This window comes from Schistocerca gregaria, chromosome 4 (assembly GCF_023897955.1).
Source record: "Schistocerca gregaria isolate iqSchGreg1 chromosome 4, iqSchGreg1.2, whole genome shotgun sequence".
NCBI classification, from domain to species: domain Eukaryota; kingdom Metazoa; phylum Arthropoda; class Insecta; order Orthoptera; family Acrididae; genus Schistocerca; species Schistocerca gregaria.
Genome location: NC_064923.1, coordinates 272,964,786 through 272,981,409, shown reverse-complemented (window position 1 = coordinate 272,981,409; position 16,624 = coordinate 272,964,786). Strand labels below are relative to the sequence as shown.

Here is a 16,624-nt window from a genome sequence, read left to right as displayed (position 1 = left end):
CATACACAGCAGTGTCTAAACCATGATCATTACTGCCTACTAATGAATTAAGCACACCAACAATACATACACAATTATTAATGTTCACACACCTACTAATATTGATAACCAAAAAAAACCTAAGAAGACAGAAAAATTCTGGGAAAAACTTGATATTGGAATGTCCAAACCGCCGAAGGAAAACGTAAAAATTCTTCTCAGTGATTTCAATGCACAAACTGGCAAGCGGAGGAAATATAAAAAACAGTCAGCAATTACTCTGCAGACAAATCCCCTAAAAAGAATGGTGTTAGGTTCGTTGAATTGTGCCAATAAAACAATCTAAAACATCACATCAATATCACTTCAAAAGAACCCTAAGAAACAAAAAAACAAAGCAATCCCCAATACTTCAGCTAGGTGAATTTCAGATAGATCATGTTGTGATCTATGATTTCCAAAAAGAAATAAATGACATTCAAGTCCACAGAGGGGCAAATATGGATTCCGACCACTACCTTACCAGAGTCAAGTTAAATTCACACCAAAAATGAAATGGCAAAGGAAAACACCACATATTCCCCCCCCCCCCCCCCAAAAAAAAATCCAAGAATCAAACATTACAGAAGTATGGGTCCCATGAACCATGGACCTTGCGTTGGTGGGGAGGCTTGCGTGCCTCAGCGATACAGATGGCCGTACCGTAGATGCAACCACAACTCAAGGGTATCAGTTGAGAGGCCAGACAGACATGTGGTTCCTGAAGAAGGGCAGCAGCCTTTTCAGTAGTTGCAGGGGCAACAGTCTGGATGATTGACTGATCTGGCCTTGTAACACTAACCAAAACGGCCTTGCTGTGCTGGTACTGCAACTTGCTGAAAACAAGGGGAAACTACAGCCGTAAATTTCCCCGAGGGCATGCAGCTTTACTGTATGGTTAAATGATGATGGCGTCCTCTTGGGCAAAATATTCTGGAGGTAAAATAGTCCCCCATTCGGATCTCCAGGCGGGGACTACTCAAGAGGACGCTGTTATCAGGAGAAAGCAAGCTGACATTCTAAGGATCGGAGCGTGGAATGTCAGATCCCTTAATCGGGCAGATAGGTTAGAAAATTTAAAAAGGGGAATGGATAGGTTGAAGTTAGATGTAGTGGGAATTAGTGGAGTTCGGTGGCAGGAGGAACAAGACTTTTGGTCAGGTGAATACATAGTTAAAAATACAAAATCAAATAGGGGTAATGCAGGAGTAGGTTTAATAATGAATAAAAAAATAGAAGTGTGGATAAGCTACTACAAACAGCATAGTGAACGCGTTATTGTGGCCAAGATAGACACAAAGCCCATGCCTACTATAGTAATACAAGTTTATATGCCAACTAGCTCTGCAGATGAAGAAATTGATGAAATGTATGATGAGATATAAGAAATTATTCAAGTAGTGAAGGTAGACGAAAATTTAATAGTCATGGGTGACTGGAATTTGAGAGTAGGAAAATGGAGGGAAGGAAACATAGTAGGTGAATATGGATTGGGTGTAAGAAATGAAAGAGGAAGCCACCTGGTAGAATATTGTACAGAGCATAACTTAATCATAGCTAACAACTGGTTCAAGAATCATAAAAGAAGGTGATATACATGGAAGACTACTGGAGGTACTAGAAGGTATCAGATAGATTACATAATGGTAAGACTGAGATTCAGGAACCAGATTTTTAATTGTATGACATTTCCAGGGTCAGATGTGGACTCTGACCACAATCTATTGGTTATGAACTGTAGATTAAAACTAAAGAAACTGCAAAAAGGTGGGAATTTAAGGAGATGGGACCTGAATAAACTGACTAAACCATAGGTTGTACAGAGTTTCAGGGAGAGAATAAGGGAACAATTGACAGGAATGTGGGAAAGAAATACAGTAGAAGAAAAATGGGTAGCTCTAAGGGATGAAGTAGTGAAGGTAGCAGAGGATCAATTCGGTAGAAAGACGAGGGCTAGTAGAAATCCTTGGGTAACAGAAGATATATTGAATTTAACTGATGAAAGGAGAAAATATAAAAATGCAGTAAATGAAGCAGGCAAAAAGGAATACAAACGTCTCAAAAATGAGATCACAGGAAGTGCAAAATGGCTAAGCAGGAATGGCTAGAGGACAAATGTAAGGATGTAGAGGCTTATCTCACTAGGGGTAAGATAGATACTGCCTACAGGAAAATTAAAGAGACCTTTGGAGAAAAGAGAACCACTTGTATGAATATCAAGAGCTCAGATGGAAACCCAATTCTAAGCAAAGAAGGGAAAGCAGAAAGGTGGGAGGAGTATATAGAGGGTCTATACAAGGGCGATGTACTTGAGGAAATGGAAGAGGATGTAGATGAAGATGGAATGGGAGATACAATACTGCGTGAAGAGTTTGACAGAGCACTGAAAGACCTGAGTCGAGACAAGGCCCCCAGAGTAGACAACATTCCATTTAACCTACTGACGGCCTTGGGAGAGCCAGTCCTGACAAAACTCTACCATCTGGCGAGCAAAATGTATGGAAAAGGCGAAATACCCTCAGACTTCAAGAAGAATATAATAATTCCAATCCCAAAGAAAGCAGGTGCTGACAGATGTGAAAATTACCGAACTATCAGTTTAATAAGCCACAGCTGCAAAATACTAACACGAATTCTTTACAGATGAATGGAAAAACTAGTAGAAGCCGACCTCGTTGAAGATCAGTTTGGATTCCGTAGAAACACTGGAACACGTGAAGTATTGCTGACCTTACGACTTATCTTAGAAGAAAGATTAAGGAAAGGCAAACCTATGTTTCTAGCATTTGTAGACTTAGAGAAAGCTTTTGATAATGTTGACTGGAATACTCTCTTTCAAATTCTAAAGGTGGCAGGGGTAAAATACAAGGAGCGAAAGGCTATTTACAATTTGTACAGAAAACAGATGGCAGTTATAAGAGTCGAGGGACATGAAAGGGAAGCATTGGTTGGGAAGGGAGTGAGACAGGGTTGTAACCTCTCCCCGATGTTATTCAATCTGTATACTGAGCAAGCAGTAAAGGAAACAAAAGAAAAATTTGGAGTAGGTATTAAAATCCATGGAGAAGAGATAAAAACTTTGAGGTTCACCGATGACATTGTAATGCTGTCAGAGACAGAATAACACTTGGAAGAGCAGTTGAACGGAATGGACAGTGTCTTGAAAGGAGGATATAAGATGAACATCAACACAAGCAAAACGAGGATAATGGAATGTAGTCGAATTACGTTGGGTGATGCTGAGGGAATTAGATTAGGAAATGAGACACTTAAAGTAGTAAATGAGTTTTGCTATTTGGGGAGCAAAATAACTGATGATGGTCAAAGTAGAGAGGATATAAAATGTAGACTGGCAATGGCAAGGAAAGCGTTTCTGAAGAAGAGAAATTTGTTAACATTGAGTATAGATTTAAGTGTCAAGAAGTCGTTTCTGAAAGTATTTGTATGGAGTGTAGCCATCAATGGAAGTGAAACTTGGACAATAAATAGTTTGGACAAGAAGAGAATAGAAACTTTTGAAATGTGGTGCTACAGAAGAATACTGAAGATTAGATGGGTAGATCACATAACTAATGAGGAGGTATTGAATAGAATTGGGGAGAAGAGGAGTTTGTGGCACAACTTGACAAGAAGAAAGGACAGTTTGGTAGGACATGTTCTGAGGCATCAGGGGATCACAAATTTAGCATTGGAGGGCAGCATGGAGGGTAAAAATCGTAGAGGGAGACCAAGAGAGGAATACTCTATGCAGATTCAGATGTATGTAGGTTGCAGTAAGTACTGGGAGATGATGAAGCTTGCACAGGATAAAGTAGCATGGAGAGCTGCATCAAACCAGTCTCAGGTATGAAGACCACAACAAAAACATGGGGAAAACAACCTAAAAACAACTAGAGAGATTTCCAAATGAAAATTATACAGAAAGCAGGAGAACTGATTGGATTAAAGAAAAAATCAAAACAGCCAAGGTGGAATTCATATTGTGATGACACACTATAAGAGACAGCAAGCCTTCTGAAATTATAATTGTGTCAAACCAGAAACCACACAAACGAAATTTTTCAATGTCAGAAAGAAAACTGCTACAATACTTAGACAAACTAAAAGAAATTATCTTGATGAACAGCTAAATTCAATTGAAGAAGAATTTAGGAACCACGAAACACACGACTTTTACAAAAAGTTTGCAAATCAAATCAGAAACACTCCATATAACCACTGTTTCACGCAATAAAATAAAAAATTTGCACTGACTATCAAAGAAAATGGTCAAGAATTAACCAAATATTTCTCACTAAATTCTCACAACCAAACTGCCATGTGGTTTCAGTTGTCCAGGACTGCAATTGTGTGTGCGAGTTGAGAGAGAGAGAGAGAGAGAGAGAGAGAGAGAGAGAGAGAGAGAGAGAGAGAGAGAAGTTTTAATTGTGAGAGTCTTTTTGTTGTGCCTATCTGCAACTCAGCCTCTCCGCTATAAGGTGAGTAGCAACTTTCCTTTTCACATATTTAAAAATTTGTTTTATAAGAACATGCACGTATCTGCATGCAACATTTTGTCAAAATTTCAAAGCAGTCAGTGAAGAACTTCCAGAAATTTAAGATTTTGAACATACATACATTTACATTTTTATTTATTATATACACAATATAAATATTCATGTACCATATGGTACGCCATTAGTTACATAAAAACACATGCATACTCAAATGCATTGTTGAATCAAAATTTCAAATTGGTTGGTGAAGAACTTTGGGAGATTTAATATTTTGAACAAACAAACATGAGATTTCTGCTAACAAAGTATATGGCACTCCAGGAGGTGTATAAAACTACACATACAAACATTTGAATGCAACATTGTGCCAAAATTTGAACGTGATCAGTGAATAACTTTTGGAAATATAAGGTTTTGAATAAATGAACATTTACTTTTTTATTTATGAGGGTTGGAACTTAAATAGTGGCAACTATTTATTCACAACCGATACAAAAGAGTAACATGTTTGTATCTATTACTATCCTTCAAAGTAGTTACCAGCATTGTGTAGAAACCATTGCCAGCGATGCAGAAGGCGTAGTATACCGTTAGCAGAGCCCGTTCCGTTGATGGTGCGAATGAAGCGGTCTACTGCTGGAACAGTTCTGAAGAGAATGCCACAAAGTGGTTCCTTCATCTTCAGAATCAAATCAAAGTCACAAGTACTTAAGTCTGGGGAGTATGTTGGATGGTACAGTACTCCCCAATCCCACTGGCCGAACAGAGAACTCACAGCTTGCGTTGTATGTGCCCATGCACTGTTGTGCAAAATGATGGATGGTTTGCGCAGAAAGTGTCACCGCTTCTTTTGCAAAGCTGGTCGCAGGTGATGCTCCAAAAACAAATAGTAACACTGTGCATTGACAGTCTGCCATGGAGGAACGTAATGTGTTAGGATAACACCATCACAATCATACACAAGAATCACCATAGCTTTAGACTGCTCCATTCAAACCGTCAACAGAACAGGCTCTGCTAATGGTACAACACGCCTTCCACATAACTGGCAACGCGTTCTACACAACGCTGGTGACTTCTGTGAAGGACAGGTAACAGGTACAAACATGTAACTCTTTTGTATCAGTTGTGAATAAATAATTGCCACTATTTAAGTTCCAACCGTCATAAGTAGATGTGAATGTTCATTCATTCAAAATTTTAAAACTCTGAAAGTTCCAGAATAGCAACCTGCTCTAGGTGTTGACTAGCTAGTTCATGAAAATGCTGTCGCATACAGACATTTTGACCTAATTCTCAATATGTTATGTGTCAGCAAAAAATGTAAATTACCCCATTTTCAGGAAAAGTTACTGATGGTAAGATAACAGACGGTGGTGTTTGCCATACAAGTTCATACACTTGGGAACCATCAGGCATTGGCGCTTCCCTTGCAACTGCCACAAGCTTGAGGGATGCAGCTTCATCATCACATGTGACACTTTCTGTGCTGATTTTACTGTTTTCGTTACACTGGGCGCCAACCGGACACGCATCTGCAATACATCATGAACATATATACAATAATTTGGAAGTGTGTTTTAATTTTATTCTTGTACACAGCAACCAATGGAAGTACAAAGATGTCACTTTTGATTAACTGTACAAAATTATTAACATTTTTGGCTTACAGCCATAAAATATTAGCGCATATTGCATCAAAATAATTACAGTATGAAAGCAAAGCACCTTGTCACAATTGCTGACAATGGGTAATATTACAGAAAAATAAATAAATAAATACAAATGCAGGAAGTCCATGAGATCTTTAAATTGTTAATCAGCCCTGGAAATCTACTACCCTCCACTTTACTAATCCTGTCACAGTGGGTAATATTACAGAAAAATAAATAAATATATACAAATGCAGGAAGTCCATAAGAGCTTCATATTGTTAATCTATCTTGGAAAGCTGATACCCTCCATTTTACTAATCCTATCAGCGCTGTAAGAGAACACAATGTCACTTGTAGCAGAACTGCTCATGAGAAACTGAATCTATTGACTTTCGTTGTAATTACAGGCCAATCATTGAACTGTACACCAGGAACTGATTCTCTGCTATATTATTTGCCTTACTGTCCAGTTCCCAATCAAATTTGCAATGTCTTTCACTTGTATCACCAGCAAAGCTAATAGATTTGAATGTACCAGCTACACTTAGTAGCAAGTTACTGATGTAGGAAAGTCAATGATGTATGAAAATTTGTGGTTTACCCCTGAGGTAGATCCCAAATTAATGTGCTCATCCAAGCGTCAAGGTCATTTCTTTTTATGGGACAATGAAATAAGCTTCATGCATACTATTGTAGAAAAAGAGTGAAACTTGCTGTATAAAGCATTCCCCAAGTTTCAAAATGTTTACAATGCACACTAGAAAAAAAAAAAAAAAAAAAAAACAACATCCTCCATATGGCAAGTGTTATCTCTTCTGATGCCACTATCTGTCTAGCATCCATAATTTTCCATTACTGGATCAATAAGAATGTTATGTAGAATTGGTAACTGAACCTCTTATAGAAGTCTCTTGCAGGACGTTGGCACCTTTATGATAACATCAAGTAATTTTTCTCTGTAATGTGATTCTTAAATAAAAGGAGTAAGATTTGACGCCATGAAGTGTTACTTTGTTTTGCTTCAAGCAGATCCAAATGGCTTTCTGGTCCTTTGGTGACCTGTTAGGAGATGCAGCCAGATGGATCACTGATGACTACAGAGGAGACAAGATCCTACATGTCTGAGCCACCATTGAGAAACTGCTGTCAGGATGAACACAGGTAACTTATCAGCCAGTTTCAGTGCAGCCACTGGTTTTGCAAGAACCAGTGTGGTAAAATGTTCAATAGCATCTATGACCTAAGGATGTGTAAATTTTACGCAACATTACTAGATATACTCTACCTGTTGTCCATTATGTATGGCTACGACATTTTTGGCTGTTGGGGGATATTTTATCCAAATTGCTAGTTGCAACATTACTAATATGGCATTTTTACTAGATGTACTGCATATAGGAGGAAGCAATATATTGGCTGTTTCTTCTAGGAATGATTACTCAATGAACTCTAACAGCAAAGCACATTGTGATGCAGAAGGCCCTACCTTGCAATGTCTGCCACTGGAGTTCCCTGAGCTTTAGTACCCACTAAATGTACCTGTATTGAAATGTACTGCTTTCGTTTGGATTCTATTTCCTCTATCCATTCTATCTTGTATGGATTCCAGACTGACAAGCAACATTCAAGCCTCGGTCAAACAATGGTTTTACACACTACCTCCTTTGTCGGTGGATTACACTTCATCCGGTGAATCTCAGACTGGCATTTGTCTTACTGCTATTGTCAATCCACTTAAGAATTTTTTGCCAAAACTGATCACAAATGAAGAACAATGAATTGGGCACCAAATTGATTTGTTACCATGAAAAGCCTAGACAGAAAAGTTTAGTTATTTATATGTACAACAACTGTATTTACAACACCTCACTACCAAGTGGAATGTGGGAATGTGTCAATTGGTATCCAAAAACAATACAGGCTGTTTGAAAAAGAACTCAATATTTTTAATGTGTCCTAGAATCTCTACAAAGTAACATACACTATTCTAGTCTGTGGTATTTGATTCATCAACTCTCCAAGTTTGGCTGCCCTGCAGCTGGCAGGTCTGCTTGACCTTGAGATGGCACCAGTGCTGTTTGTTTCCTCTGTTCCCTCAGTTCATTCCAGGTGTGCATGCAGTGCATTGCAGAGCAACTCAGCAACAATGTGTACTCCGCAACAGAAAGAGCAATGTGTTATCTGGCTTGTGAAAAGGAGTCAGTGCAACATAATTTTTGACATCAGTATGGTGGTGATCCACCTGCAGAAAAAACTATCCATCATTGGCTAAAGTCTTTCAAGGAAACCGGTAGTGTTGTAAAAGCAAAATCACCAGGTACACTGAGAACTTCTGAACATGTTGTTGGACAGATCAGTGTTTCGTGTGTTCAGGGCCCAAAGAAATCATTGGCCACACATAGTCTACAATTAGGAGTGCCTAAAGGTAATGTGTATGATGTGCATAAAAGACTTAAGTTGCACACCTACAAATTGCAGCTGTTGCATGAAATAAAACCAACTGATAAAATCTAAAGGTATGAGTTTGTTGTTGACTCTCTACATACAATTGATGACGATGTGAATTTTTTAAAAAAGGTACTCTTTTTCTGATGAGGCTACATTTCATGTCAGTGGAACAGTTAATCGTCATAACTGCAGTGTTTGGGGGGGGCATAGTATCTACATGAAGTTATTCAGCATCAATGTGACTCTCACAAAGTTAATGTCTGGTGCAGTTTTATGGAAGATTGTGTGACTAGTCGTTTAGATTTTGTAGAAAAAAAAAAAAAAACAAAAAAAAAACAATAAATGGGGACATTTACTGTGACATATTGACAAAGCATGTCTTTCCCCAAATGGATGATACTGGAAAAGGGGCTTGTGTTTTTCCAACAAGATGGCGCCCCACCTCATTTCAGTAACCGCTCGCTTTCCAGGAAGGTGGATAGGCAGGGCTGGCCCAATACCTTGGCCATCACAAAGCCCTGTTTAACCCCACTGGACTTTTTCTTTTGGTGTCACATAAAAAATGTTGTGTATGTTGAAAAGATCAGAGACATCAATTATTTGTAGCCATTCGACAATCAGACTTAGAAAAAAAGATTTAGAAATGAACTTAAAGGAGGTGAGGTCTTGGTGATTTCTGATTTTGCTGAGAATTATACCTTTGTTGTACAAGATGAAGCTTAAGGAAACCATTGGACCGACACACAAAAAACATTTCACCTCTTTGCAGCTTATCACAGGGTTGGTGACAATCTAAGCATACAAATTTCGTCATTATACCAGAATGCCTCACACGTGATGCCGTTACTGTACATCTGTTCCAGTCCTACTTGACTCAGCTGAACCTACCTATACTGTATGTTGGCCTCATCCTATAATGTAATGATGATGTGGTGTGTCACATAACTGCGACAGCATAGTGTGTAAAGAGGAAGAAAAGAAAACAGGACAATGACAATACTTCTCTTTCATCTAATACAAAATTTTCAAACAAAAACCTGTGTGATTTTGACATATTCACTTTGTAACAAAATAATATCCACATGATTCCTACATTGGGAATAAACAAATTAACTATTTAGAAATGCATTTCCATTTGTGAAACACTGTTTTTTTTTTTTTTTTTTCCTTTGTAACAATAACAATGCCAGAACATAATATTTAAAACTCTAAATCGAACAACTGTAAACACAACAGTTTCTAATCTTCAACATATTCAGTTTTGTCTTGTGAAACACTAAAATGATAAATTTAAGAAAAATATTATACATAGAGGTATACTTGTCCTTTCTTTTTTGGGTCATCTGTTTTCTGACTGGCCTGATGCGGCCCGCCACAAATTCCTCTCCTGTGACAACCTCTTCATCACAAAGTAGCACTTGCAACCTATGTCCTCAATTGTTTGATGGATGTATTCCAATCTCTCTATCTTCCTCTACAGTTTTTGCCCTTTACAGCTTGCTCTAGTACCACAGAAGTCATTCCCTGATGTCTTCACAGATGTCCCATCATCCTGTCCCTTCTCCTTGCAGTGTTTTCCACATATTCCTTTCCTCTCTGATTCTGCACAGAACCTCCTCATTGCTTAGCTTATCAGTCTACCTAACTTTTGACATTCACCTGTAGCACAACATCTCAAATGCTTTGATTCTCTTCTGTTCCGGCTTTCCCACAGTCCATGTTTCACATTACATAATGCTGTGCTCCAGACATACATTACAGAAATTTCTTCCTCAAATTAAGTCCTATGTTTGATACTGGTAGACTGCTCTTGCCTTGGAATGCCCTTTTTGCCAATGCTAGTCTGCTTTTGATGCCCTCCTTGCTCTGCCCATCATTGGATATTTTGCTGCTTAGTTTGCAGAAGTCTTTAACTTCCTCAATCCTGATGTTAAGTTTCTCGCTATTCTCATTTCTGCTACTTCTCATTACTTTCATTTTTAATACATGAAAAGCACCAGTTTGCTTTTGTTCTACAATATTACTTTTATTGTTAACCGGTTTTCTCTGATTTACTCTCAATCCATATTCTGTACTCATTAGATTGTTCATTCCATTTAACATATCATGTAATTCTTATTCACTTTCACTCATGGTAGCAATGTTGTCAGCAAATAATGTCATTGATATCCTTTCACTTTGTATCTTAATTCCACTCCTGAATTTTACTTTTATTTCTTCAACGTACCACTTGAACAGCAGGGGGGAAGACTACATCCAGGTCTTATACCCTTTTTAATCCAAGTGTTTTATTCTTTGTCGGCCACTCTTATTATTCCCTCTTGGCTCTTGTATATATTGCATATTAACCGTCTCTCCCTATACCTTACCCCCATGTTTCTCAGAATTTCGAACACCTTGCACCATTTTACATTGTTGAGCACTTTTTCCAGGTTGATAGATCCTATGAACGTGTCTTGATTTTTCTTTAGCCTTGCTTCCATTATATGCATTGTCAGAATTGCCTCTCTGGTGCCTTTACCTTTTCTAAAGTCAAACTGATCGTCATCTGGCACATCCCCAATTTTCTTTTCCATTCTCTTGTATCTTATTCTACTCAGCAACTTGGATGCATGAGCTGCTAAGCTGACTGTGCGATAATTCTCACTCTTTTCAGCTCTTGCACTATTCGGAATCGTGTGGATGATATTTTTCTGAAAGTCAAATGGTATGTCACCAGACTCATACCCTCTACACACCAACATGAATAGTAGTTTTGTTGCCACTTCTCTCCATGGTTTTAGAAATTCTGATGGAATGTTATCTATCATTCTGCCTTACTTGATCTTAAGTCCTCCAAAGCTCTCTTAAATTCTGATTCTAATATTGGATCCCCTATCTCTTCTAAAATGACTCATGTTTCTTCTACATCTATCGGTTCTCCCTTCTATTCCAGTCTCGTATTGTTTGTGGAAAGAAGGATTGTCGGTATGCTTCTGTGTGGGCTCTAATCTCTCTGATTTTATCCTCATGATCTCTTCGCGAGATATACGTAGGAGGGAGCAATATACTGCTTGACTCTTCGGTGAAGGTATGTTCTCAAAACTTTAACAAAAGCCCGTACCGAGCTACTGAGCATCTCTCCTGCAGAGTCTTCCACTGGAGTTTATCTATCATCTCCATAATGCTTTCACGATTACTAAATGATCCTGTAACAAAGGGCACTGCTCTCCGTTGGATTTTCTCTATCTCTTATATCAACCCTATCTGGTACGGATCCCACACTGCTGAGCAGTATTCAAGCAGTGGGCGAACAAGCGTACTGTAACCTACTTCCTTTGTTTTCTGATTGCATTTCCTTAGGACTCTTCCAATGAATCTCAGTCTAGCATCTGCTTTACTGACGATCAACTTCATATGATCATTCCATTTCAAATCACTCCTAATGCGTACTCCCAGATAATTTATGGAATTAACGGCTTCCAGTTGCTGGCCTGCTATATTGTAGCTAAATGATATGGGATATATCTATCTATGTATTCGCAGCACATACCACTTGTCTACATTGAGATTCAATTGCCATTACCTGCACCATGTGTCAATTCGCTGCAGATCCTCCTGCATTTCAGTACAATTTTCCATTGTTACAACCTCTCGATACACCACAGCATCATCTGCAAAAAGCCTCCGTGAACTTCCGATGTCATCCACAAGGTCATTTATGTATATTGTGAATAGCAACAGTCCTATGACACTCCCCTGCGGCACACCTGAAATCACTCTTGCTTAGGATGACTTCTCTCCATTGAGAATGACATTCTGCGTTCTGTTATCTAGGAACTCTTCAATCCAATGACACAATTGGTCTGATACTCCATATGCTCTTACTTTGTTCATTAAACGACTGTGGGGAACCGTATTGAACACCTTGCGGAAGTCAAGAAACACGGCATCTACCTGTGAACCCGTGTCTCTGAGTCTCGTGGACGAATAGTGTGAGCTGGGTTTCACACGAGCGTCTTTTCAAAACCCATGCTGATTCGTACAATGTAGATTTCTAGTCTCCAGAAAAGTCATTATACTCTAACATAATACGTGTTCCAAAATTCTACAACTGATCGACGTTAGAGATATAGGTCTATATTTCGCGCACATCTGTTCGACGTCCCTTCCTGAAAACGGGGATGACCTGTGCCCTTTTTCAATCCTTTGGAAAGCTTCGCTCTTCTAGAGACCTACGGTACACTGCTGCAAGAAGGGGGGCAAGTTCCTTCCCTTACTCTGTGTAAAATCGAACTGGTATCCAATCATGTCCAACGCCCTTTCCTCTTTTGAGCAATTTTAATTGTTTCTCTATCCCTTTGTTGTCTATTTCGATATCTAGCATTTTGTCATCTGTGCGAAAATCTACAGAAGGAACTACAGTGCAGTCTTCCTCTGTGAAACAGCTTTGGAAAAAGACATTTAGTACTTAGGCCTTTAGATTGTCATCCTCTGTTTCAGTACCATTTTGGTCACAGACTGTCTGGACATTTTGTTTTGATCCACCTACCGCTTTGACATAAGATCAAAATTTCTTAGGATTTTCTGCCAAGTCAGTACATAGAACTTTACTTTCGAATTCATTGAACACCTCTCGCATAGCCCTCCTCACACTACATTTCGCTTTGTGTAATTTTTGTTTGTCTGCAAGGCTTTGGCTATGTTTATGTTTGGTGTGAAGCTCCCTTTGCTTCCGCAGCAGTTTTCTAACTTGGTTGTTGTACCATGGTGACTCTTTTCCACCTCTTACAATCTTTCTTGGCACATACTCATCTAATGCATATTGTACGATGGTTTTGAACTTTGTCCACTGGTCCTCAACACTCTCTGTACTTGAGACAAAACTTTTGTGTTGAGGTATCAAGTACTCTATAATCTGCTTTTTGCCACTTTTGCTAAACAGAAAAATCTTCCTACCTTTTTTAATATTTCTATTTACGGCTGAAATCATCGATGCAGTAACCACTTTATGATCGCTGATTCCCTGTTCTGCGTTAACTGTTTCAAATAGTTCGGGTCTGTTTGTCACCAGAAGGTCTAATATGTTAATGCCACGAGTTTGTTCTCTGTTTAACTGATCAAGATAGTTTTCAGATAAAGCACTTACAAAACTTTCACTGGACTCTTTGTCTCTGCCACCCGTTATGAATGTTTGAGTCTCCCAGTCTATATCCGGCAAATTAAAATCTCCACCCAGGACAATAACATGATGGGGAAATCTACTATAAATATTTTCCAAATTATCCTTCAGGTGCTCAGCCACAACAGCTGCTGAGCCAGGGGGCCTATAGAGACATCCTATTACCATGCCCTGCTTTAACCGTGACCTTCACCCAAATTATTTCATATTTCGGATCTCTGTCAATTTCCTTCGATGCTATCAATCACATCAGACAAATCTTCCCCCTCATAGAGGCGTTCAATGTACTCTTACCATTTACTCGCTCTCTCCTCTGCATTTAATAGTGGAATTCCTATTGCACTCTTCATGTTACCACCCTTGCTTTTAATGTTACCGAAGGCTGTTTTGACTTTCCTGTATGCTTAGTCAGTTGTTCCGACAATCATTCCTTTTTCGGTTTCTTCATATTTTTCATGCAGCTTCCCTGAATGTCCTAGTCCTTTCATTCCTTAGTGACTTGTATTTCTGTATTCCTGAGCATTTTTGTACTTCCTTCTTTCATCAAACAACTGAAGTATTTCTTCTGTTACCCATGGTTGCTTCACAGTTACCTTCTTTGTACCTACGTTTTTCTTTTCAACTTCTGTGCTTGCCCTTTTGAGATACCTTCATTCCTTTTCAACTGTACTGCCTACCGAGCTCTGCCTTATTTCTGTATGTACAGCCTTAGAGAACTTCATGTGTGTCTCGTCATCCCTTAGTACTTCAGTATCAGATTTCTTTGTGTATTGATTCTTCCTCACTAAGCTCTTTAATTTCAGCCTACTCTTCATCACCACTATAGATTAGATTAGATTTACTTTCATTGTGTATTGAGTCTATATATGTTCCTGGGTATGCCTTACAATCCAGTATATGATTTTGGAATCTCTGTCTGAGCGTGCTGTAGTTGAACTGAAATCTTCCCATACCACCCAGCATTTTCCACATATACCTCCTCCTCTTGTAATTCTTGAACAGAGTATTAGCTATTACTAGCTAACATTTATTACAGAAGTCAATTAGTATTTCTCCTCTTTCATTCTTTGCCCAAGCGCATTATACACAAATATACTGAAACAAATAAAACTATATAGCAGATCAAGATTCAAATGCGAATCTACTTCATATTGTAGACAGTCATTGGGCCATCCAACAGTACTTGCAGTTCTCTCACTAGTTATGTAGGCCTAGGACTATCACCGCCTGGTGAACCAATCTGGTGGATTGTGATGATCTGTGAGTTTGATTAAAAAAGTAGACTTATAAATTTTCATGTCTTTGTATATATTGCATAGTTAGAATAAGTCTTCTTCAGTAATTCCTAAAACTTGTGGGAATAGGTAAAAAGAGTCAATAAAAAAATGCTCATTTAGATACAATAGCCGATACGTAAATATTTAAAACATTTTTCGGCTTGAATCGGACCCCTACGAAATCTTTGTTGTAGTGTAAATCTTATCTCTAGTAGTGCACCCCTTGGCCAACGTTAGGTTTTAATGTGTTCATTCGGTTGTGAGTTTGCGAAGCCAACGAATATGAGGGTCAAATAAAGGTTGTGTTAACTCACTGGCCTGTAGCGCACACTAATATTTACGTTCACGCTATACTTATATCGTCCTTTTCACACAAAAAATAAAACTTTAAACTACAATGTAAAATCAGAAAACGTGTATTAGAAAATGCTCAAGCCACAAATTGAGAAATTCAACACATTTGTACAGAAAGCCAAAATGGTACCAGCTAGAAATAATAAGGTCGAAGACTGGCTCTGTGTTTATAACATGACATACATTTTCCATGAATAACATGAGCTTATTGTGCGAAAAGTTTATTTCCAAATATCACCGCGTATTTATAACTTACTGGTTAGATTGGTGACTTTCTACTTACTGACAGAGGTTTGCATTTTCCGAACACTACAGGTTCAATGTTTTTCCCACACTCACAATGTTTTTTCTTAGCCATCAACGTGCTGTTTATTTGTAAACATACCAAAGATTTTACGTACACCGAACTTAAAAATTCATGACACAAAATTGCGTATAATAAAATAGTTGCGCAATGTAGAAGTATTAAGTTGAAGTCATATAATTTAAGTATGGGACTGAAAATTTTCAGCAATTAATCAAAAAGTCGTTATTGAATTGATTCAGCAGACAATGTTTTCCGGTTGCCACCTTGCTTGAGGTATAATAACTTCGACAGTGGTACAGTTTTCAAATGCCAGGATGTGAGTGATTTTATATGAGATGTAAATACATTTTTGTTATCACAGGGAATAAGTGGTCGTATGGTGATAGTTTATCCGGAATAATGTCCCTCAGCATTAGAACTATTTCAGAAATATTATAGTCTCTAAGATAAGATGTCAGACGCAAGTGTACAGACACTCGAAATTCCGTCAAAGGTGTATGAGAACTTCCTTGCAGTTTTTCCGATTTTAAAAGCGGAGGTATGCTTCCGATGGACGTTATTCATACCGTCCAAGTTTTTATGTCTTTCTTTGTTTACTCATTCCAGAGAGCCCGTTGGAACTGCAGATTAATGAGAACATGGTTTCTGTGGCTAAAATCATTTTACCGGATCCTTTTGCATATATGTTTACATTCTATTTGTTTTTGTTTTATTTATTTATTTAGGGGCTGAACATCGTGACTGTCAACGCCCTTTCAAGTACTTTGAGTGGAATGTGAATAAAATATATAAAATGCAGACCTGTCATAAACTAGATACATTGTATTGTTTCTCTCCCTTTCCCCTCTCATTAGCGCACATTCACTTTCATGCATATAGAATCGAAAACTGTTAACATATCGTACATC

The 16,624-nt window shown here is 38.3% G+C and overlaps 2 protein-coding genes across 4 annotated transcripts in view; one reads left to right on the top strand and one right to left on the bottom strand.

The window, feature by feature from the left end:
- The window catches only part of LOC126365997 (uncharacterized), a 119,126-nt gene extending 103,307 nt beyond the window's left edge, over positions 1 to 15,819 (bottom strand). The window contains exons 1-2 of one of the 3 annotated variants that reach the window (XM_050008820.1): positions 15,693 to 15,819; positions 5,847 to 6,049 (exon numbers count right to left, since the gene is read on the bottom strand). In XM_050008820.1, the coding sequence (XP_049864777.1) occupies positions 5,847 to 6,049; positions 15,693 to 15,708 (219 nt within the window). In that variant the 5' untranslated portion in view covers positions 15,709 to 15,819. Of the gene's footprint in view, positions 1 to 5,846; positions 6,050 to 15,665 lie in introns of all 3 variants that reach the window. The other 2 variants (XM_050008821.1, XM_050008822.1) reach the window with 2 other exon arrangements.
- An 8-nt stretch (positions 15,820 to 15,827) lies between these two features.
- The window catches only part of LOC126365996 (anaphase-promoting complex subunit 2), a 102,910-nt gene continuing 102,113 nt past the window's right edge, over positions 15,828 to 16,624 (top strand). Inside the window, exon 1 of the mRNA XM_050008819.1 lies at positions 15,828 to 16,254. Within this exon, the coding sequence (XP_049864776.1) occupies positions 16,168 to 16,254 (87 nt within the window). The 5' untranslated portion in view covers positions 15,828 to 16,167. The remainder of the gene's footprint in view (positions 16,255 to 16,624) is intronic.